Source organism: Euprymna scolopes, chromosome 25 (genome assembly GCF_053919585.1).
Source record: "Euprymna scolopes isolate OS-2025 chromosome 25, ASM5391958v1, whole genome shotgun sequence".
In the NCBI taxonomy this organism is placed as follows: domain Eukaryota; kingdom Metazoa; phylum Mollusca; class Cephalopoda; order Sepiida; family Sepiolidae; genus Euprymna; species Euprymna scolopes.
The window spans coordinates 1,681,912-1,708,399 of record NC_136506.1 but is presented as its reverse complement, the minus strand read 5'-3'; the positions used below and the strand labels follow the sequence as shown (position 1 = coordinate 1,708,399).

At 33.9% G+C, this 26,488-nt stretch overlaps 1 protein-coding gene across 2 annotated transcripts in view; it reads left to right on the top strand.

Annotated features, from left to right (window-relative positions):
- Positions 1 to 19,605, top strand: part of LOC145247277 (cilia and flagella-associated protein 47-like) — a 215,467-nt gene extending 195,862 nt beyond the window's left edge. For both annotated transcript variants that reach the window (XM_080108883.1, XM_080108882.1), the window contains exons 56-57: positions 3,300 to 3,468; positions 19,233 to 19,605. In XM_080108883.1, the coding sequence (XP_079965009.1) occupies positions 3,300 to 3,468; positions 19,233 to 19,454 (391 nt within the window). In that variant the 3' untranslated portion in view covers positions 19,455 to 19,605. The remainder of the gene's footprint in view (positions 1 to 3,299; positions 3,469 to 19,232) is intronic.
- Positions 19,606 to 26,488: the final 6,883 nt, after the last annotated feature.

Below are 26,488 nucleotides of genomic sequence, written 5' to 3'. Positions count from 1 at the left end.
TCGTTCTTCTAAAGTGTCCTCACATCCAGATTACATTTTTGAAATTCACCAGCTGTTGCAATAATTCTTTAGTAGAATGTATTCCAATTCCTGCTGTAGCTGTTCATTTGAACCTGAAATCATAAAAAATTATCGGTCATCTCATAAGGTGTATAGCAATAACATATAAAATTTTCAAGTGTCTACGACAATTTTAAATGACTGTAGAAAAATATCTGGAAACTTATTGAAGGCACCTCGTATTTATTTATGTCAATACATTCTGCTAATAGTCACTTCATCAAAGAAAGCTCATCTGTCTCAATCATCATTTCCTAATAATAACCAAAACTATGTGTCAGTCGTGAAACTGAATGTGCCTGCCTGACAATATAAGTGTTGTGGATCGGTAAGGGCCTACAAGAAAGCTAACACATGCTGTAAGAATTTGTATTTTTAGTGGAAACAAAATTTATTGAACAGAAAATTAAATACAACAAATAAAGAGCATGCTTATACGTCAGTCCAACTGCCAAGTGTGCACGAAACGAGAAATATTCTCTTGGTCTTTAAAGTAAACTAGCTTGCATGCCCAGTGTTTCCCGGCGTTACCCGGCGTTGCCCGGCGTTGGCCGGCGTTGCCCGGGTGTTTGGAGGTGTGTGTTGAGCAAAACAAACAAAAAAAAAGATATTCACTGATATTCATATTGAAAATCCTTTTTTCTCTTTATTAGTATTTATTTTCTTCCCCATAAAAGCAAAATGTGACACAAGGTCATTTTTAATGTGGGGTTAAACCAGCTCTTCGAAAGAAGGGCAAAAAGGGCACTCTGGTTGGGACCAAAAATAATAATTGTCTCAGTTTAGAGCGTTTCCCCTCCATTGAGCGAGACAAATTATCTTAAGAGTAGCATCGGAACAGATACTACACTTTGATCTTGTTTATATAGTTTATTCCGATTTCAAAAAAGTTACAATAAATCTTTTAACAATTAAAACTAAAATTTCACAAACAAAAACTTAGGCACAAGGCCCTACAAAAAGTTTGGGGAGGGTGAGGGTGCAGTGTTTATGTAACTATAGTAATTTAGAACTTTGGAAGATTACTCTTGCCTGGCAACATTTACCACAATACCACATAAACTCTATGGGGTATTGTGGTTCTACCTACTTAATACACTTTGATCTTGGCCCGAAGGCCAAGAACAATAGAAAAATGGCAAGCCGTTTTTCTATTTATTAAAAACAGAAAATACAACTTCGTTATATATGGGTCGTGAAATTGCATCCACTAGCAAAAGATCTAGCTAATTTGAATATTCTTTTAAACATTCATTTTAATGAATTCTCTATTAGTTTTTTTGGTTTTCTTATGGGATGATCATCTTTAGTTAACTATTACGTGTAATTATATTCGTGCAGCTATTCTAAATGGTTTATACTTGCGTAATATTTGCATAAAATTATTATAGTAAACACAAAACCCTTTCTATATATATTTACGCATGCGTACATATATTTGTTTAAAAGATTTGCTTACCGAACTCGTCTGTCAGATTTTGGCCTACATACATGAAACTTAATATATAGGATATTCGAATCCATGCAGAACTTTATATTTAGGTTTTAGCCAGAGAAAATCGGTGCAAAATGTGAAAATTAAAAAAATGGAATTTACCAGGTGATGGTCGAACGACAGGATTGCGAATATGCATGCGTAACGTTGTGGCTATTGGTTCATGTTTTAATTTTTAGCCTTGTTGCCAACATGTCTTAATAGATCAGGAATTAACGTCAAAGAAAAAAAGTAAATTGTAAACTAACCCTTTTGGTTTCGATTCTCGGTGGTGGCACACAAGTTATTTTTTTTAAACTTTTTATATATTGGGTCTGATATAATATAATAATAATGACAAAATCTGTATTAATAAAAATATATTTAAGCGTATTTTACGACCGGGCAATGTTGGGCGGCCTGCTAATATATATATATATATATATATATATATATATATATATATATATATATATATATATATATATATATATATATATATATGTGTGTGTGTGTGCGCGTGTGCATGTGTAGATATCTCTATCCGTAGCTAAATTTGAATATTGAAATGCTCATACCTTTGGTTCTATGGGACAAAACAATGTCCGAATGACTAAATCGCGATGGGAGTTTATTGCGAGATTATAGGCGTTAAAATTTTGTTATTGTTGTTAAATGTTATTACATAATCTTTTCAAATTAAAATATATAGAGAAATACACATTTTGTAATGAGAAATATACAATTCAAGTATGTAAATATTAGCTAAAAAATAGCAAGTTATCAAAGAAATGGCCGTCTTTTGGGCCAGTTTTGATAAATGTATTTAATGTTTACATATTTAAGGCGTGTATTTCTCAATACAAAATGTGTATTTCTCAATAGATTTTAACTCATACAATAATATTTAACAACAAAAAACGTTTTTATGCATACACAATTTTTTTTCCTCACAATAAATTCACACCATGATTTAGTGACTTTGCTCAAACAGTTTTTTTTATTCCATTTTCACCCCAAACAAGGTACAGTGCCACTTTGATGTTGTGGGCTATTGCAATGTTGCTATGTAGGGAGTTGAGCAGCAAGATGTTTGTTCATATTACACTTGAACTTCTGCATGCCAGCACAGTTAGGAAAGCAAAAACCCAGAAGGGCGTTCCAAACTCTAACAGTTCTGAGGAAGAAACTATTAGAGTAGAAGGCCTTCTTACATATAGGGATCTGTACTATGTAGGGGTTACTGCTTGTCGGGTTTGTCGGGGATATTTACGTCGAGGAGGTACAAGGGCTTGTAGTTCGTCGGAGCATCCATCATTAAAATACTTGTAGAACAGGCAGAGGGATGCAACATTTCCTTAATGGGACTCAGGCTGAAGCCTAAATGACAGTCCAGGATTGGCGACTCTCTTTTGAACCCTGTCCAGTTTCCAGATTAAATAAGATTTATACATAATTTAAACCAATCTCTAATGGAAAATACATAATTTTTTTCCCTAATGAATGAACATTTTGAATAAATTAGAACAAGGATGAGTTTATTTGCAAAAAAAAAAAAAAAATACGCCCATTTCTAGAAAAATTTTTATGATTGTCTGCATTTGTGGCGGATTGAACTCTTCAAAAAAATAAACAAAAACAAAAAACAACGAATAAAGCTAAACTGCAGAAGTGTCTTGAAGTTTTTTTGTATATATTTATATGAAAGAAATAAGATGCAAACATTCTAAATTTGAAAATGTTTGTTCGTGAATAACATTTGTAGATATCCACAAAAGTTTGTTGCAATCCTAACGTCAGACAGCGATCCAGAGATTTCCGTGACCCCCGAGGAAGGAGAATTTAACCCCAGTCAGGTTAAAGGCTTTTGCTTTACAGTTCATTATAATCCGACGTCGTATGCGCAAAAGAAATACGCATTGCTCTTTATTCAAGTAAGTAAAATTATGTTTATCTGATTTTTAAGTTTGTTTTCATCAAATGATTTTTGTTTACATAATTTTCAGGGATCAAGAAGCCACTCTGCGGAACTAACAGTTGATTCGTTTATAGCATACATAGATATCCGAGTTTTTATTTTTTCTACTTTAGAAATTTTTAGTAAATAAATCAGTTACTACTACTACTACTACTACTACTACTACTACTACTACTACTACTAATAATAATAATAATAATAATAATAATAATAATATAAAAGGAAATTGCAAAAATCTCACAAACTGTGCCCCCCTCCCAATAAAAGGCATCAGCCTCGATTGATATCACACAAAATTTTCGTGAAGGGTCAAGGAGAACGGAAGGACTGATAAGAAAGAGCATTAACCAGACCCCCACTTAATAAGTGTTAAGAATACTTAGATCTAGTACAGGTTTATTGTCACCCATATTTCAGTGAAGACCAATGGTCATTGCCAATGTGAAATTAATGCTACGTGGCTGTTGCGATAATGCCAAGTCATTGACAATAGTTACCAAAAGTGGGGGAAAGTACAGGAAATCTTTGAGAGGCTTGTCATGCAGATTTAAGGAAACACCACAGTAATCTCTGATGATGATCTCTGTGAGAACTTCTAGTGAATAATAATAATAATAATGATAATAATAATGATAATAATAATAATAATAATAATGATAATAATAATAATAATAATAATAATAATAAACTATATAATATTCTGCTTGTTCCTTCCTTAGTTTGTCCGTACATTACGCTTTAAGAAAGACCAAATACAATTTTTCGGGGCCAAACTGCTTAAAAAAAGGACAAATTCGTGAAATTTGGCTTTAAATAGGCCAATCTTATAACCGGTTGTCTCAGTTAAGATAAAAAAAAAAATGTAATAAGTTCCCTAACATTCCTCTCCATCGTACAGTATATCGATACTCTATGGCTGATTGAGATAGCTTTCGTACATTTATATCAGATCTACCTCTGTGTTCCATGTTTCCTCCATAGTATCAGACCTGACGGAATGGGTAATTGTAGGTATATACCGCTTCATACCCTCCAAAATATTCCAGCAAAAACCTAACTGCCAGCCCTGGTTCTCTCCAGAATGTGTTGCTGCCATTGCGCACAGAAATCACTATTTCCATTGCTTCCAACGTAATATATGTACTGAGACTAAAGCCACCTTTAGGACTGCAAGCACCCACTGTAAAAGAGTAATAAAGAAAATGAGAGAGTTGTATGTTCAGTCTGCTAAATCCAAAGTAACTAAGCAGTCACTTGGTTCCCACCAATTTTGGCAAATAACAAACAGGGTTTTGAATAGAAGTGTGTGCTCTATCCTAACCACCATAAATAGACCTGAGCAAAAATAACCTCCTCAGTAACATGCAATATGGTTTCTGTTCTGCTAGATCAATAGCAGATATGCTAACATTTATATCTCATAGGATTAGCGAATCTCTCGATGGAGGCTTCCTTTCTAGGGCAATTGCCCTGGACATATAAAAGGCGTTTGATAGAGTATGGCATAAAGGTCTACTTCACAAAATCTCCAGCTCCGGTATAGCTGGAAATGTCTTTTGAGTTTTTTTTTTTTTTTTTTTTTTACACAGTGATCACCACTTATCAAGGCCCGGAAGCCACTCAGGGATAAGGGTTATTGTAAGTACATCACGTTAGTGAGGAGATTTTATGAAGTGTTTAATTAGGGGGGCGGTTCATTAGGAATTTGTTAACATTAGACTTGAAGACATCCAAGTTGTAGTCCGGAGGGAAGCAGGCAGACGGAACAGAGTTCCACAGGCGTGCAGTTCTAAGAAAGAAGCTTTGCTCATGAAATCCGCGTTTTGATTTAGGCACAGATATAGAGTGGGGGAAATTTTTCACAGTGGATTCAGCTAGACGGGTGTTTTTCGTGAAAGATTGGTGAGGGGGGACCAGGGATTGGAGTTCAGACGAGCACCTGCCATGAAAATAACGATAAAACAAGGATAGGCTCGCAACGTCTCTTCTGTGGGAGAGGGGTTGCAGGGTAGAGAAAAGGGCATCCCCACTAAACCACGAAGTCTATTTTGTACTCTGTCAAGGCATGATAGGCTGTTTTTGGCAGCTCCTGCCCAGATATGGCAACAGTATTCCATCCTTGGCCGTACTTGGCTTTTATATAGATAGAGAATTGCATCAGTAGTGAGATATCTTCTGGAGCGGTAGAAGGATCCCACCATCTTTCCTGCGACCTTGGCCACAGACTTGATGTACGTGTTCCATTTCAGATCAGGAGTAAAGGTCAAACCCAGAAGCTTGTCAAAACACGGGGCCTCACCCAGACGAGAGCGATCCATCACAATTGATGCCAGCTGGGGATCAGAGCGTTGATGATGTAAGGATAGGAGTTTGGTTTTGGATGCATTAAAGGTAACTAGCCACATCTTCCCCCACTGAACCACGCGCTCGAGATCAGAGGAGAGAGAATCCGAGAGAACTTCGTCATTTACAGCCTTTGATGTGTTGCCGTAGATGGTCGTGTCATCAGCATAGATGTCAACGAATGATTTAAGTATGTGTTTAGGGAGGTCATTGATGTAGATCAGGAAGAGAGTTGGGCCCAGGATTGACCCCTGAGGGACTCCAGCATTTATATTGCAGGCCTCCGATTTTTGTCCATCTACCACTACTCTTATGAGCCTATCAGAGAGAAATGATTTAATGATTGAGAAAACATTTCCAGTTATACCGTAGCTGGAAATCTTGTGAAGTAGACCCTTATGCCATACTTTGTCAAAGGCCTTTGATATGTCGAGAGCAATTGCCCTAGAAAGGAAGCCTTTGTCAAGAGATTCACTAATCCTGTGGGATATAACCGTCAGCACATCTGCGGTAGATCTTGCAGAGCGGAAACCATATTGTGTGTCACTAAGAAGGTTATTCCTGCTGAGGTGGTTTACTATTTCTCTATTTAATATTGATTCAAGTAACTTACTCATAACACAGAGAAGACTTATTGGTCTGTATTGAGAGGGAGATGACTTATCACCTGAATTCTTAAATACAGAGTTATTAATTCATTTCTCTCTGATAGGCTCATAAGAGTAATTGTTGATAGCCAGAAACCAGAAGCTTACAGTATTAATGCTGGAGTCACTCAGGCGTCCATCTCGGGCTCAACTCTCTTCCTGATCTACATCAATGATCTCCCAAAACACATACTTAAATCATTTGTAGACATTTATGCTGATGACACTACCATCTATGGCAAGACTTCAAAGGCAGTAAACGATTAAGTTCTCTCTGATTCTCTCTCTGCAAATCTTGATCCTGTGGTGTAATGGGGAAAGAAGTGGCTGGTTAATTTTAATGCATATAAAACCAAGCTTCTATCTTTCCATCACTAATGCTCTGATCTCCGTCTGGTATCAATTGAAAGGAATGGCTCTCGTCTTAGGGAGACTCCATGTTTTGACAAGCTTCTAAGTCTGACCTTTACTCCCAATCTGAGATAGAACACGCACATTAAATCTCTTGTCAAGGCTGCTGGAAAAATGGAGGGATTGTTCTACCACTCCAGTAGATATATCACTGATGATACAATTGTCTACCTGTATAAGAGCCAAGTACGTTTAAGGATGGAGTACTGTTGCCATATCTGAGCAGGAACTGCTAGAAACAGCTTATCTTGCTTTGACAGACTTCAAAATAGACTTCATAGCCTAGTGGGAGATACTCGTTTCTCTTCCTTACAACCTCTTTCCGACAGAAGCGACGTTGCAAGCCTGTCTCTGATTTATGGTTATTTTTATGGAAAGTGCTCGTGTGAGCTCCAGTTTATGGTTCTTCCTTACCTGACTTTCATGACAAACAATCATCTAACTGAAACCACTATCAATAATTTTCCCCACTGTTTACCTGTGCCTAAACCTAAACATATATTCCATGAACAAAGCTTGTTTCTTAGAACTGCACGCCTGTGGAACTCTGTTCCGTTTTCCTGCTTTCCAACTGACTATAATATGATTGTCTTCAAGTCTAACATGAACAAGTTCTTGATGCGCCATCACCCTAAGTAATTCACTTTATCAAATTTCCACTACTAACAATTACTACAACATTTTCTCATTGACTACTGTATACTCATTAACACTTATCTTCGAGTGGCCTCTGGGCTTTGATAAATGGCAACTGCTTTGTACACCCCCCCCAAAAAAAAACAAAACTTTGGACAAGAATATGAGAGTAAGCTTCCTTTACTGTATCTTCGTTTTGGAAAATCATTATAATAATATATGATTATTATTGTAATCGTGTGAGAAAGGAACTCGTAGTAATTTTTATGTGTAGCACTTCCTCATCGAAGAAAGAAGTCAGTGAAATGTTACGTACAAAAAGGGAACATTCGAAATAGACAGGGCAAAAACAAGAACATTGTATGCCAAGAAGTGTTGGACTGAATGAGTGAATTAAAAATTGTCTCTCACAATCTGATCTTATTATTTGCATTGAACTATGTAGCACAATGTTAGTTTTTGAGTATTTATTAGTACTTATTAATTTATTTCATTTAGGTCGGTTTTATATTTAAAATACAATGGACAATATTTTTATGAAAATGTTACTAAATTTATATTTGCTGCACGTTATTCGTTTTTCTGTCAAAAAAGTATTTTTTTCGCTATCTAAAAAATGTTAGCTTTATCAAAATATACTTGTTCATTAAATCTATTTTTCATACAGTGGAATTTCCACGGGTCCAGCAAATAATAATAATAATAATAATAATAATAATAATAATAATAATAATAATAATAATGATAAAAATAATAATAATCAGATACAAACTGGAGAAGAATCGGGTCCAATTAATTAATTAATTAATTAATTATTTATTAAATAATAATAATAATAATAATAATAATGAGATACAATTAATAATAATAATAATAATAATAATAATAATGAGATACAAACTGGAGAAGAATGGACCAAAACTGGAGAAGAATGGACCAAAACTGGAGAAGAATGGACCAAAACTGGAGAAGAATGGACCAAAGATCAGCCACATCTTATTTATGGACGCACTGAAACTGGTAAAACAGAAAAGGAAATTGACTATTTGGTTCAAACCGGACAGCAATGGAGTGAAGATATAAATATGGAGTTTGAAATTTCCAAATGTGCAGAAGTTCGTCTTAAACGAGGGAAGAGAGGAGCCATGAAAAGCATCATTTTGCGAAATCGTAAAAGATTAGGAGATCTTGATGCAAAAAGCTACAAGTACCTGGGGATGCTGGAACGATACGATGCTTTTCAATAAAATAAAAGAGAAGACGAAAGAGGTGTCTATGAGGAGACTGCTCCTGAAATTTAGTCTGAATGATAGGAACCTGTTCTCAGGACGTCATTAGTCATAGATGGTTGCTGTAATCTGATAAAGCCCATTTTCTCCCTCTCTTGTTTTTATAATTGGGTCGCAATGTTCATGCTAAAGACACACTTGATAATTAAAGTTAAATTCGTACAAACATTTTGGTGTTGTATGCATTGATTTCCCTGATTATTTATGGAATAATGATGATGATGATGATGCTGATGATGATGATGATAAAAATAATAATAATGAGATACAAACTGGAGAAGAATGGACCAAAGATCAGTCACATCTTATTTATGGACGCTCTGAAACTGGTAAAACAGAAAAGGAAATTGACTATTTGGTTCAAACCGGACAGCAATGGAGTGAAGATATAAATATGGAGTTTGAAACTTCCAAATGTGCAGAAGTTCGTCTTAAACAAGGGAAGAGAGGATATCGGACGGATCATGTGAAGGTGACGAACATCCAGAAATAAAAGTAATGTTATGAAATTGACTGGATTCGATCTTAAGTCGTCAGTCAATATCTACTTGCCACCATCAGCTCTCAACTAATAATTTATTTATCTACAAAAGATATTCGTAAATCATTAATGTGAGACGTCAGTTCTTATTATATAATAAAAGTTAAGCGATTTCAGTTTATTCAGTACAAGATTGATAACTATTTTAGAATACATATGTAAGATAACAGTGAACAGTCCTAGCCCGAATCCCCAAAACTAATGTTGTTAAATCATTTCGTCTTAACAGAATACAAATGCAACTTGAGTCGCTTGTGAAAGTGACATCAACAAAGCCGAGTTGACGTACAGAGCAATACTGCATTGATCATCTTTGTGGGTACATTGATGATGTTGTTTACGTTCTGTGTGTGAATTCAAGGAAAGATAACTCTTTGATGCTATATGTGATCTTAGTTCAGAACATGCCCCATTTTATTATATGGACACAGTAACGTCCGGAAAACCCTTCTTTCATATGCAGGTGAATGATCCGGATACGTAGTAACATGTACTTTGCTGGCCTGGGTGTCTCTCACATTTGATGATGTTATCAGTGTAATCCAACCTCGTCCACCCATCGAGGCATATGCAGAACGATTTTAAATTGTGTTTGGTAGTGCTTTTGCCTCTATTGTGACAATAGACCTCATCATAGCGAGTATCTTGTATATCACAGTTTCTGGCCACGCAGCCAACCTTATACTAGAAAATATAGTTGGTAATATTGGCATTGCTCACGATCACGTAGTCCGTCTTGATTTGCCACTTACGATTTATAATTAACTGATTGGTCAAGATTCCACAAATTTAAAACACAAGAAGAAATGTTCCAAAAACAACAATAAGTTTCAGAGCTTTTCTCGTGTGGGCACTTTTCTTAATAGAACACATAAAACTGTATTCCCATTTGAAGTAATCTCCTCCAGCTGCAATGCACTTGTACCGTTCCAACAACTTCTAGAAGACCCCATGGAAGTCCTCTTGTATGAGCATGTCAATGACACTCATCACAGTCTCTTTCATCTCCTCAATTTTCGATAACAATATCCTCTAAATTTTTCTTGAACTTATGAAATGACCAAAAGTCACAGGGAGCAAGGCCTGGACAATAGGGAGGTTGAGGAACTATCTTGATGCCCATCTTGGTCAAATAATCTGTGATAAGGATTGAGTTATAAATTGGTGCATTCATGCAAATCTTCTGCATCTTCAGTCCCTCATGAAAAATTGTGTGTACAGTCACACACTGACCACTTATTGTCTCTATAGAAACATGACGATCCTTATCCATGAAATCCTTTATTTGGCCAATCAACTCATTACTTTTCATCATCTCTAACAGACTTCCTGCTTTCCTTGAATCTCTTATATCACTCAAAAACTGATGCTCGATTCATGCAAGTCTGAAGCATTCCATAGTGTTTTCACAGTTAAAACCACGTTTTTTTCCAAGTTTTAAACAGAATTTTATTGCATATCGTTCTTCTAAAGTGTCCTCACGTCCAGCTTGCATTTTTTAAATTCACCAGTTGTGACAATCAGGCTTTAGTAGGGTGTATTCCAATTCCTACTGTGGCTGTTCATGTTAATCTGAAATCATAAAATGTGTTCAATCATCTCATAAGATGTATCGCAATTGCACATTGGATTTTCAAGACAATTTTAAATGTTTGTATAAAATGCCTGAAAACTTATTAAAGGCACCCCGTACATTATTCACCGTCAATACCCTTTGAGGACTGACGTTGCGGTTCTGCAAATTTTGAAGAGAAATTTCTTTGGAAACGATTTCATTACCATTTACAAACTACAAACTTCAAATTAAAACAAATGATCACCAACAAATGGCAAGAGGAATAGTTTGCAATGTGTAAACAATAAACTATAAAATATCAAACCAATCATTGGAAGATGGCAACTAAAAACAATTTTAACTAAAAAAGAAGTTATACTACATCGACCTTACATAGACTTCACTCATATAACACACCTATTGTACCTATTGGAAGGCGCCAACCTCCGTTATGCACAACATACAAGATATATTACTAGAGTGTGTTGACTTTGTCTCGTATCCAAAGATAATATATCATGAGTCCAGCCTTAAACACCTTTTGAACAAAATAGAACCATCCAAAATAATAGACTTTCTAAAAGAAATAAACTCATTCACCAAAATATAAACCAATCTCCCAAACTTGGTGCACACAATATCTCAGGAAAACCACTAATACAAAAGCAGAACAACCAAACGAAGAATATAACGACTAACTGACACTGAATCGAATAAATCATAACAAACAGTATACTACCGATCGGCAGGTGTAGCATTATATAAGACAACCAACGCACTACACAAATTAAAAATATTACAACTCAGGAACATGCACAAAATGACTTCCCGCAAACTGTACATGACCTTAAATAATTATAGATTTGTTGATAGATCGTTAAGTATAAGCAAACAAACAAACATTGTTTCTGCTTAGCCCCATCAATAATTCCCTTATAAAGCAGAACATTGTTAAAAAATTATGTAGATTTCTAGAAGGCCGCACAGACATTTGGAGAAATGCAGTTAAAATCCAAATTTACCTGATCATATTTTTATTGATCGTCCTATTTACCTGATCATATTTTTATTGATCGTCCTCGACTACGGTTATTCATGAACTTTTGTAAATAATCATCGAACACTAACACCTCGACTTCTATAATCAAATTTGTATTTTAATTCAGGATTTCTAGTCTTTCTAATATGGCTGACATCTTATTTCTAGTAAGTTTACTACACACGCATTTACTAGGTGTCTTTTTTTCGTTTCTTTTGCGTATACAAAAATCAGCGGACGGTAAACTGCACCAGACTTTCTATGACCTTGTCGACGATGTCAGTTGTCGTAAAATGATGAATGTGTTTTTAATATGATCCACACAACTCGAAGCCGTCAGATTAGAGACACACAATATTTGCTAAATAATACCCCAGCAGATTTATTACTACCGTCATGTGTGCAACTTCGTGTTCCGTTGTTTATGCATTGCATTGCGGCGCACATTTCATTCTGTACACGTACATAAATCTAATACCCAGGATCTTTACGCATCTAAAAAGTTGGTTTGCGGACGTACTTGTTTAATAGCTTGTGTTACAGTAATATGCTTTTCAAGTTATTGTCCCAGACACAACACTTAACAGCCTTAGATATCGTTGGGTAATGCATTCGACTTTATACAACCTACTATCACCCAATGCATTTTCCCCAGCACTTTTTACATTTTTTACTGATGCTATTTCCCAACCCAATCAACTATTTAAACTTTCTTTCTATTTACGTTCAGCTTTTCTGAGTATATCATAAAACTGCATATATTATTTTACTTGAGAATCACCACTTATCAAGGGCCGAAGGTCACTCGAGGATAAGGGTTATTGAATATAAGGTGGTAGTGTAGTAATCGTGAATGGTGTAAATTAGGTAGAATTTGATTATTTGTAGGGACGACCAAAAAGAATTTGTTTACATTGGATTTGAATGCTATCATGTTGTATTCGAACGGGAAGCAGGCCATCAAAACAATATTCCACAGGAGGGTAGTTCTGGGAAAGTGTTGTAGCCTGACTTTCGAAGTATTGTAGAGTGTAGGATAATCAACGTTGTTAGCACTACTCTCAGGTTCTCTCGTATCCGCCATACTAGTATCTGTCAGGGCCTTAATTAAAGGTTAAATAAAAAATAATTCTTTTCTTTGCTGACTATTCTATATTTTTATGTTTCATAATCTTTAGACGAGGTTGCACACTTACATGAATATTCTCATTACAGTTGTCTAAGCCTTACTACTTTCGTGCTGGCTCATGACTAACTGAAGGTTGGTGTGCTGTTTTGTAACAGTATCACTATAATATTGCTGTGCAGGGCCAATGGCACAATTTAACAAGTTTGGTTTTTCAACAGATCAGCTTTTTCCTAGATATATTGCCTTCAACATGGTTAAGGAATACATCTACTGTCTCTTTTCTGTATGGTAACTATTCAGTTTATCAAAGGGAGGCAACAGTTGCTCACTTTGCCCAACAATGACCTGGAACTGTGCAAGGCAGTTGCGTTCATCTCCTTGACGTATTATACATACCCACTTACCTGAATACATATGCAATTTGCATGAATTAAAATATAATGTTTTAGCGTATTGTACGACCAGGCAAAGCGGGGCTGCCAGTTAGCGCGCGCGCGCACACACACACACATACACACACACACATATTTTTTTCTGTGGAAATACACTTTATTTCCTTATAATACTTATTTACGAAGCTCAATGTAATTACATCACAATATAATGAATAAATGACAAAAGTCTATATTCCAAATTTCATGATGTTGACCATCTTATAATTTATTCCTTTAATTCGGTTGGCATTACAATTCTTGATAGTATCTTTTTCGTAGCACAAAATCAATCACTTAATTATTATATCAATTAGTGAATTTCTTTTGCCCTTAACTTATCGGAAGAAATAGCAACAGTCAATCCATCAAAAGGAGATAGTGCGTTTTGACATGATTAAAAATCCGAAAATTGTAAGAGAAGCTGTAAATACCTTAGATGTTTATATCACGCCATTTTGAATCAAAATATATGCCTGCATCATAATCATGTTAACACACAAAAGAAATCAACGTTAAGCCTGATCACTATTAAATTGGTGACCATTTGTAAATAGCAGATGCTGTACGTTGGAGGACGTTCTGCTTATCTTGGTAATTGCTTTCAGTGGTCCTCGATTTTCCCTAGCGACTGGAACGAAGCAAGGCTGGTGTAAGGGAGCTTCTGTTCGTTCCTCCTCAATTCTTGCTTCACAATAAATGCCCTTACATTTTTGCATGAAGTATCCATTTTCTCTCTAGACTCGAAATAAGCACCATCAGAATCAACACATTTTTGTCAATGCAAAACAAGTATATTTATGACAATAACGTAAAAATCCTGCGTACTGGCGGCGATGAAGTCGATGAAGTCGTTTTTGATATCGCTTAAGTTTTTGAAGCATTTCTCACATATGACTGAAGAAGTAGTAGTCGGTAGGTGAGAGGTCTGGAGAGTATGGCGAGTAAGGCAGCGTTACGCAGCCCAATTAGTTCAAGTCCTGCAAAGTCGGTTTAGCAATGTACGGTCGGGCATTGTCATGGAGGAGAATTTGGCCTTTTCTGTTGACTAATGCTGGGTATTGTTGTCGATGTTTCTGATGCATTTAATCCATTTGTTGATAGCACTTCTCCGCCGTAAGGGTTTCGCCTACATTCAAAAACTATAATGGATGAGACCGGTTGCAGACCACCAAACAATCAGCATGACCTTCTTTTCGTGCAACTCTGGCTTCGTCAGTGTCTAACCACTAAGCTGAGCATCGCTGGTTGCCGGAAAGAACCCACTTTTCCTTGCAAGTCACAAACCGGTCGTGGAACAGGTTGTTCTTGTTGCATAAAAGAAGGGAAGATGAAACTTCCTAACAACGTTTTCTTTGGTTGTCGTTCAATGCGTGAAACACCCATTTATCAAGTTGTTTTGTTATTCCAATCTTTTTCAAGTAGTTGGAGATCGTCGTATACATTACGTCTAATTCAGAAGCAAGTTCTCGAACTGTTGTGTGTGGATTAGCTTCGACTAAGGCTTTTAATTGATTGATTGTCAACATCCAATGGCCAACCACTACGCTAATCATCTTCAAGACTCTCGTCGCCTCCACCAAATCTCTTAAACCACCATTATGCTGTGCGTTCAGTAGTGGTTCCTGGGCCAAACGCGTCGTTGATATCACGAGCTGTTTCAGCAGCTTTTCGGCTTAGGTTGAATTCAAATAAAAAATTGTGCGAATTGTCTTTTTTCCACCTTGTATTTAACGTTCTGAAAACTTGTTTTAAAACGATTGTAGATTAAATGATTAGATCGAGCAGAAATTGTAGTTTAAATTGTAGTTTAAATGATTAAAGTTTAATGATTATACTTTACATAGTTAGATTGAGCGAAAAATTCTTGTTAAAATGATATATAAAATAAAGGTATTATAAGGAAAACTTATTTGAAAGTCATTTGAAATCAGAATTAAAAATTCCGTAAGAACTTTCTTGTCAACCTAATATTTCATATTATTTATATAGACTAGTGGCATAGTGGATAAAATACTTGGTAAAAATTTAGTTGTAAAGTTGAAATTTTCTGGAGGTTTAAAGTTCTATTTTCAATGGGGGAAACACTAAAAGACAAATACAATTCCGAATTGATTAGGACAGTCATGACAGATGGAGTGAGAGCATACTACTAACCGTAGATTAAATAAATGATTTCGTTCGAAATTCCGTGCAGATTCCTTAGTTCAAAAGAAAGCATCTTCAGTTCGACAAGATACCTCTGAAGAAGGACAGAGGTGACATTAACCGAAACATGAGAACAGTAGTCCAAAGGATCCAAATGATACGAATAAGAAATCCTCATCTAAAAAATTCAAAAACATAGATTGTATTTTCTTGAGGATATTCTTAACAAATATTCTTAAAAAATATTTTTAACGAATATTCTTAACGAATATTTTTAACGAATATTCTTAACGAATATTCTTAACAAATATTTTTAACGAATATTCTTAACGAATATTTTTAACGAATATTCTTAACGAATATTCTTAACAAATATTTTTAACGAATATTCTTAACGAATATTCTTAACAAATATTTTTAACGAATATTCTTAACGAATATTCTTAACAAATATTTTTAACGAATATTCTTAACGAATATTTTTAACGAATATTCTTAACGAATATTCTTAACAAATATTCTTAACGAATATTCTTAAAAATATTTTTAACAAATATTTTTAACGAATATTTTTAACAAATATTCTTAACGAATATTCTTAGCAAATATTCTTAACAAATATTTTTAACGAATATTCTTAACGAATATTTTTAACGAATATTCTTAACGAATATTCTTAACAAATATTTTTAACGAATATTCTTAACGAATATTTTTAACGAATATTCTTAACGAATATTCTTTACAAATATTTTTAACGAATATTCTTAACGAATATTCTTAACAAATATTTTTAACGAATATTCTTAACAAATATTTTTAACAAATATTTTTAACGAATATTTTTAACGAATATTCTTAACGAATATTTTTAACGAATATTCTTAACGAATATTCTTAACAAATATTTTTAACGAATATTCTTAACGAATATTTTTAACGAATATTTTTAACGAATATTCTTAACGAATATTTTAAACGATTATTTTTAACGAATATTCTTAACGAATATTTTTAACGAATATTCTTAACGAATATTTTTAACGAATATTCTTAACGAATATTTTTAACGAATATTTTTAACGAATATTCTTAACGAATATTTTAAACGATTATTTTTAACGAATATTCTTAACGAATATTTTTAACGAATATTCTTAACGAATATTTTTAACGAATATTCTTAACGAATATTTTTTATGAATATTTTTAACGAATATTTTTAACGAATATTCTTAACGAATATTTTTAACGAATATTCTTAACGAATATTTTTTACGAATATTCTTAACGAATATTCTTAACAAATATTTTTAACGAATATTCTTAACGAATATTTTTAACGAATATTCTTAACGAATATTTTTAACGAATATTTTTAACGAATATTCTTAACGAATATTTTTAACGAATATTCTTAACGAATATTTTTAACGAATACTCTTAACGAATATTTTTAATGAATATCTTTAACGAATATTTTTAACGAATATTCTTAACGAATATTTTTAACGAATATTTTTAACGAATATTTTTAACAAATATTCTTAACGAATATTTTTAATGAATATTTTTAACGAATATTTTTAACAAATATTCTTAACGAATATTCTTAACGAATATTCTTAACGAATATTTTTAACGAATATTCTTAACGAATATTTTTAACAAATATTCTTAACGAATATTCTTAACGAATATTTTTATGAATATTCTTAACGAATATTTTTAACGAATATTCTTAACAAATATTCTTAACAAATATATACAAAGTATCTTGTTTTGTTCTCATGAAAATGTATGGTTGTGTCTTTGAGAAAACTTAATCTATTGATACGCTGCTATGGCTTTCATTTCGGATCTGAAATGGAGAACTTACATCAAGTCTGTTGTGAAGGTTAATGGAAATAATCATTGGACCATTCTATCGCTCTAGAAAGTACCTGGCTCCTTATCCAATCCTATATCCATATAAAAGTCAGATACGTCCAAAAATGGCATACTGCTGCCACACCTGGGGAGTTGCTAAACTGGATACTTTTTCTTGTCTTGATAGAATATAAAATCAACTTTCAAATTTTGTGGGTTGATTACGTCTTTTGCCTTCAACGATTTTTCTCAAAGAAAAACGTTGCAAATCTCTATCTAAGCTATCATTTTATACATGGATTATGCTTGCATGAACTCCAGTTTTAGTGCTTGTAAGACATTTTTAGCAAGGCGTCGTATTGCTACCACAACGAAAAAAGTATTTCCTTTCTTTATGTATGTGCATAGCATTCCCTGCTGCATACAAGTGAGTTATTTTCATATACAATCTCAACAAACTTGTGACTGACCACGTTATAAGCAATAAAGTGTTGTTCATACCATTGATTAATATTAATACTCGCATAATTTTCTTCATCTTTCCGTAGGCAGTCATTCCTGTTTTGTTAACTTTTATCTTTGAGTGACTTTTGGTCTTGAGAAATCGTAACTCGAATATTAAAAAAAACTATTAGATATGTGCTGTGTGTATAATATATATAATAAAAACACTATTAGATATGCGCTGTGTGTATAATATATATAATAAAAAACTATTAGATATGTTCTGTGTGTATAATATATATACAAAAAACTATTAGATATGTGCTGTGTGTATAATATATATAATAAAAACACTATTAGATATGCGCTGTGTGTATAAAATATATAATAAAAAAACTATTAGATATGTGCTGTGTATATAATGCATTAAGTTAAGAATAGGTTTATATTCCTAGAGTTTAGGTAAATAATATGTATGTTTCGAAATATTACAGATGACGGTTAAGAACTTGTATTGTTTGTGCAAAGCAACCATGATAGAAAATCGCCTGTTCAGGTTAGGTAACTGATTTCCCTGATTATACAAGAAAGACTATGTGCCTAGAACCGATATTTATGCTAATTAAAAATTATGATAATCATCGTTGTCGTCACCACCACCACAACCACCGTCTTCCGTTTACCTGCTTTCCAGATGACTACAATATGGCCATCTTCAAGTCCAATGTAAACAAGTTCTTGATGAGCTGTTCCTCTTAAGTAATCCATTTTACCAAATTTACACTTCTAACGATTACTATGATATTGTCCTTTTGACCACTGTGCACGCTTTAATCCTTATCCTCGAGTGGCCTCTGGGCCTTGATAAATGGTGATTCCTTTGTAAAAAAAATGTTTGACTTATTTCCTGCTTTCTTTTGTTTCAACTTCATCGAGTCATTGGTCTAGAGGTCTTCACCAATTCACCGTTTTGATACTTTATTGTTATACAGTTTCCTATTCCAGCTGTTTCTTCCCAAAGAACTTCAACATTGTGAACCTTTCTTTTTGTTGACTGTTTTACTACTACCTAAAGCTTTATCCTTTTTAAGACTGAGACCAATAGGCATCTCCTGCGATAATCATCTTTTGTTCTTATCTCCTGACATTGATATCCATAAACGTTTGATCCATGTTAAACATGTAATCTTTTCCTTTAAAGTATAAAGTCTCTAATTGTTCATATTGTCTACTTACAGACAGACCAGAATCAGTGGACATATCGAATCGAGGCAAGCCTACCTCATTATAAATCACCAATCGGAAAGTCTACATACGCCAAACATGTACTGCCACCGATTCCAAAGACAGAGGTGAAGAAGGTCAACTTTGTCGCAGAGAATCTCAACATCATCACAACAGCTGTCTCATCTCCAATGAAAGGGGCACCAATTCTTAAACATACATCCTACAAGAAATGACAAGTTACACGGCTGATTTCGTTTATCGTTTCTTTTAAACCATTTTTTACCATTCAAGTTGCAAATTTTACGAAAGGAGTGCTGTTATTAATCTTTTATTTTTACAAATATGTATTTTTTCTAATTAGAGAATAAAAGTGAATTATTTATTTCTGGTTGTTATGTCTATATATTTTCGAACCGATACGAATCATTGAATATAAACAGTTAAAATGTTAGTGATTAGGCAACATAAGTCACGTCAAAAATTTTGCTATTGATATCGGAGAGACATCTGTTCCTAGGAAAAAAAGGGCTTATTCAGACATTAGTGTATAAAGCCCTTAGAATCTGTTCTTCTAACAAACTTGAACACAAATTGAATACTGTCGAAGACATTTTCATTCATAATGCTTATTCGGATAATTTGATTTACTATATTATTAATAATCAAGTAGAAAAATACATTTCTCCTTTAGGTCTTGATCTGTCCAAGTGTCCTGTTTATTTAAAACTTTCTTGGATTAAAGATGCTGGTTAATGTTTTGGCAGACGGATCATTAAGTCTGTATCAAATTGTTTTCTGTCTGTTGTTTTACGTTCGTTTTTTTGGTGTAAAATCTGCATTCGCCCTAGTCACGAAGGATAGTTTGCCTTACATCACACGAAGCAATGTTATTTATGAATTCAATTGCCAGTGCGTTGCTGGCTTTGTAGATCGAACTTCCTTAAATTTGCAGACAGGCATTAACTAGAATATCTCAGCAGAAATTAGATTGGGCGAGCCACGTTGCTCCCGCACCTCTTCACTTTGAAATCTGCCATTGTCTAACACCTAATCGAAAATCCAGCTTGTGCTAATGCATAAAAAATAGTTTGTTTTAGAATCTTACACTGAGCTGACTCTCAAAATCATTAAAAAATTTTGGAGTCAGTCTCGATTATTTAACGTACGCCCTCAGTTTTTCGACAGAAGAATTATTAAATCATTGGATTTTCTCGATGATATATTCTAATCGTTTCCCTACCCCATCCATCTTATTTACACCACATGTAATATACATGTTATATGAGAGTATATATATTATTTTACACAAATTCCCATTCGTTTTTTTCTGCGTATTTCCTCTTTCATGATAATTTAATTCATTTTCGTATTGTGTTACACTAACGAGTAACATCTGATGAGTTTGTTGGCGAAAGAGGTTCCTAGGGATTTTCCGTGTATCATTTTTTAAAGCGCTATATATATATATATATATATATATATATATATATATATATATGTATATATATATGTATGTATATATATATGCATAAAGTATATGGTCTCTGTGTGTGTTCGTTCCCAAGAGACTACGAAATAATTGGTTCGATATTTTGGAAATTTCACACAAATCTGCTTATGTGTCTGGAAGTGTTCTTATAGAGGTTTTGTATCGAATTGCTCCAATAGATATAAAAAAATTGTTAATCGAAAAACATTCAAATAAAAAAGAACAATTTGATTTTGACAAAAGCTAACACTCTTATACAGTGTAATATCAGAAGTACATCTTAGAAGTTTTGTCACCACACAATCAGAAGGGCTGGGCGTATAGAAGAACTATAGGTTCTTTGAAAAGACAGGGTTGCGTTCGGGAAGAATATTTCTGCTTAGAGCACAAAGCATGATACTTGAATTTTGCATTTTAAACTTTAATTCCAGCCATTATATATAAATGATTTTATAAAAAATTTTACAGTGCAATGCAGACTACTATGTATAGTGGACTAAGTCTCTCTAAGGAGGGATGTGAAGCTTCCTTCCAGTGCACCGTGGTGGGTTCCTGACTAGAGCAAGCAATCAATCAATTTGATTGAAAAATGGCAATTTCACCAATTTTGATGACAATAAAAGTATTAGAATTGTGAAACATTCGTTGATCCTTATTTCATCCCGAGTAACGCCGGATCTTCTAGCTAATATATATATATATATATATATATATATATATATATATATATATATATATATTTCATTAAAAAAAAACGTTTTTGTATATTAATTCTGTTAAGCTCCTTTCCAACTTCCGAATAACGGTCTTTAATTCTGGCAGAAACTGGCTGATGTAATCGCTATATTTTTTTGTAATCCGAGTACTTTCCAACCCTTCTTTCGGAGAGATTAACTATGCATCGCTCCGAAAACAGTGCTATATTTTATCACTTGACTAATCTACATTCTTGCCCTTGTCCCAATTTAGGAAAAAATTTAATTGACAACACATCTATACTTGAACAGGCCAATAATAAACAAAACTTGAAATACTAAAAGCGTTACTAATAAAAAAAAAAAAAACTACTACCAATAAAATCAACTTCACCAACAGTAGTAACATCCTTAAATGTTTGTAAAGTTATTAAAATAATTAACCAATTAATGTACACATTATCAACAAAATTATATCAATTACTTCAAACCAGGTAGATTAATCTACCCCTGAGATGATTGGTAAGTACTCAGACTTATGACAAACTATGCTCCAGATAATAGCCCCCTATATCAAAGTGGCACTGTGTTTTGTTTGGGATCAAAACGCAATAAAATATCTAAAATGTAGAATCTGAACAGGTTCTGTACTTTGTTCCTAGCGAAAAATCATAACGAAGAATGATAGCTAAAGCTCTCTTGAATTTTGGTAATAAAATACGTGTTCCACGTTAAGCTAGGATACGAAGTTTTATGGAGAGCGTCACTTCACAAAGAACAAGTGTCGAACGTTGTATAAACACGGACATTGACCCGACCTTTTTTTGGTGATTTTTTTTTTTATTTTTAGTAAAAAAAAAATTTAGCATGATTATTTTGATTGAAAGTTTCAGATTTCAAGAAAATATATGTTGGCGTTCTTTTCGTTCAAATACGTGATTTGAATGAAGGTTTTACTTCGAAAAAAAAAAGCCGATCCGCAAAGAGTGTAATTTGACATTTAACTATGATGAAAGTTGAAAAGTGGTTCAAAAGTCATTAGCATATGTTAAGTGACCGTCGCACAATTGAATAACGAATTTCTTCCGTCCATATCGTCAGGGCAAGAAAAATATTAAAAATAGCGAAAATAAAATCTTTCTTTGTTTCTTAATGTTTAACGGAAGCGGTTTTCTGGTTGTTTCTTTTTTGTTTTTAAAAGAAAATAGGTTGTAATTTATAATGCTTTCTGGCTTCAACAATCAACGTTAATTTGTTAATACTTCGATTTGAGATATATTACTGAAAATAAACTTTGAAAGGGAAAATAACTTCGATTATACATTAATCATGTCGACATTTTGTTGCAATTCCGAGTAAAAACGTGGTCAATTATAACTTAGCAAAAAGTCAATTTATAAAAGTGAAGATCACATATTGTTATGTGGTGACACTTCAGCTAATATCAGAGCGTAGTATCTGTGTTATGTCGTAGCGAGCAGTTCCAAGGGTCAGAATAATTATTATGATTAATTGTTAAATTATTTAGGTTAAAAAGATATTTAGAAATTTGTTTTTAAAGAAAAGAATAGTAGTTAAAATATTTGTTAAATACTTAACTGAGGAATTTTGACTCAAAGAAAAATGTTATGAATAGAAGAAAAGCATAAACAAAGATAGTTTGGAATTTGGTTTAGTAAACAACGATGTAGCGTACGTGACAAACAAGGGTGTCCACTCTGGCTTATGTCAGAGACACGTAAACCAGGAGAAATCAGAATTAAGACTTAGCCTGTAAAGGGAAGTCGAGGAGACGAGTTCTGAGTTAGCTAAGCACTGGGTTAGAGCCGATAGGAGTTGTCTCTGAGGTCCAATGGAAGCATCTACAGGCCAACTAAGGAAAATTTAAGGGAGAAGGTTAAGAACTTGCTAGTCATCTCCCTTCATAATGCCCCTATAACTTATGTCCCCAACAATAGCCCCCTACTTCAAAGTGGCACTGTGCCTTGTTTCGGGTGAACATTGATTAAAAAAAATATTAACTGTAGAGTCCAAGACGTGGAACATTTAGAAATAAAGATCTGGAAAAGATAACTCAGCATTCGGAAAAAGGATTTCTTCATTTCCGGTGAAGTTGTGACAGGAAAACTAATTGTCGGAGTGAAATAAAAACAATAATAAATTTTATTTTGGTAATTTTTACTTTGCTGTCAGTATGTGTGTGTGTATACAGTAGAACCCCGGCATACGATGACTCTAAAATACGTTTTTTTACATGTTATGATGTGGAATACGATATTTTCCTGCCCCTGGTTAAGGTATTCGCCCCGCGTACATTTTTGTTCATAATGTTATTTGATTATATACATGTGTATTATATACTGTACTGTGTTTTGTTACTAATTTTTAATGTTGTATCCCGGGGTTCTACTGTACTTTGTGCAAGTGAAAAAGTACATGCAAACATTATATAGACTGGACAAAGGCATTTTGAACAACCGGCCACAGCAAATACGTAACATTGCTTTCCTATTGACTGCAACATGGTCGTCTTCAAGTATTGTGTAAACATAACCTCGTTGCGTTGCATTTTTCGCTAATTGTTATATTTTCAATAACAAAAGAAGTTCATTATTTATATGCTGCAGTTTTTTATGCAGAAAATAACAATGTGATGTTCGTTAAGAGTTATATTGAAAATTTTATTTTGGAATATTTCTTCCTTTGAAGATTATAACGCTGAGTATGGGGCAGCCAAACCAGCTGCCAACATAACCCTGCTTTTTATTGAAACCAACCGAGAGCTCTTTTTAGTATCCTCGTTGTTTCCTTAAGTGCAATTGGCTGGATCTCTTTTGCACTAGGTAGGACTTCAGGTCCTTCTTCATAAGCCCTGTGGCACCTATGATAACTGGTATGATTGATAACTATAATAACTGGTATGATTGATATCTCTCTAACATTCCAGTTTCTTTACATATCATACATAAGACCTGGATAGTTGGTCTGTTTCGACCTCCATCATTAGGAGCACTCACTTCAGCCAAGGTTTCAACTCTCTCTGACTTATTCCATAACACTATGTCAGGTTTCACAGCAGCATTTTGAATCAGAGATGTTCTGTGATGTAATTATTTACTTATTTCGTTACTTCTAACCTGAAGTGAGTGACGCCTAGACAGCGGCAGCGAAATCACATTTCACACCTTCGTCATCAAAACCCTTTGCATTATTAGCAATGCCTCCTTCGCAAACTTCTACGGAAAGACTAATTTGAAAACCTTTGTTTCTGCCATCTCGAAAAACATAACGTTATTCATCATCTTGTTTTTTTAATTTTTTTTACACGTTGGTCACCACTTATCAAGGCCCGGAAGCCACTCAGGGATAAGGGTTATTGCAAGTACAGTACGTTAGTGTGGAGATTTAATGAAGTGTTTAGTTAAGAGGGCGGTTCATTAGGCATTGGTTTGCATTTTCTACCGTCAGATTTATTCTTTTTACACAGGAATCACCACTTATTAAGAACCGGAGGCCACTCGAGGATAAGGGTTAATGGGTATACATTAGGCAATGTGATTATACCGTAGTAAACATAAGTAGTGGAAATTTTGTAAATTGGATTACTTAGGAGTCTAAAGAAAGAAGCTTTGTTTATGGAATCTACATTTAGGTTTAGGCACAGATAAAGAATGTGGGAAACTATTGATAGTGGTTTTGGCTAGAGGAGTATTTTTCATAAAAGTTTGCCGAGGGGTGGGGACCATAGATTGAAGCTCAGCTGAGCACTTGCCATGAAAATAACAATAAAGCAGATACAGACTCGCAAAGTCTCTTCTGTAGGAAAGAGGTTGCAGGGAAGAGAAAAGAGCATTCCTCATTAAGCTATGAAGTATATTTTGAACTCTTTCAAGGCAGGATACGCTGCTTCTAGCAGCGTATCCTGCCAAGATTTTTGACGTTTGCATTAGCTTTACATCTGGGAACCATTCTGTTTTGCAGATTTGGATTATGATGACGTGCATTGTGAACTTTATCAAAAACAGCACTGACTTAATCATTATTGAAGTATTGCCTAATCTATATATTTATACAGGTGAAATTGTCTGTGTGTGTGTGTGTGTGTGTTTACATTTCCCTACAAAACTACTTTGTCAATTTTCAGTATACACACTCGAGATTTGACATAAGGTATTGAGATTTTGGAAAATCTTTTTAATCGGTTTTCGGCCAGAAATGCGGCTGTAAAGCGGTCAAATTCAACGATTTCACATTGGAAAACTCTACCAAACTCCTCCGATAATTTTGGGTCTAAACACTTGAAAATTTTAGATGCAGGTTAGTTGGACAGGGACAAACTTTCTAATTCAATTTGAACCCAAAACAATAAATTTAAAGGGGTAAAAATTGGGGTCAAAGTTTTTAAAAAATTGACCTCTGCGACCTCTACTAAATTACTCAGCCAATTTTTAGTCTAGCCATTTAAAATTTTACATAAGTGGATAAGCTTGTTAATCGGTATTTGGCCGAAGATTTGGCTGCCAAGTGGTCAAAGTTCAAAAGACTTGACCTTTACGGTTTCGAGTAAACTATTCAATCAATTTTGAGTCTAGACATTTGAAAATTTACATAAAGCGTATTTAGGCATGCAGCAAGCTTTTAAATCAGTTTTTGGGCGAAAAATTGGCTGCCAAGAGGTCAAAGTTGGAAGAGTTGACTTTGTAGACTCTACCAAACTCCTCCGTTAATTTTTTGTCTAAACACTTGAAATTTTAGATATAGGTTCCTTAGACATGGATCTAACTTAATAACTTGATTTGAGTCCAAAACAATACCTGGACATGAGTCAAACTTTATATACATATATATATATATATGTGTGTATATATATATGTATATATATATATATATATATATATATATATATATATATATATATGCACATAAAGCTATGAACAGCACATAAGGCCCGAGCAAAGCCGGGCTTAACTGCTAGTATATAATATAATCAATTTCTTTTGAGAAATCTTCTGCTCGCAGAAGCCATTGTTACCAATTCTATTGTGGTGACTTTCGTCATCTATTTTTGTTTTTACTTGGGAGT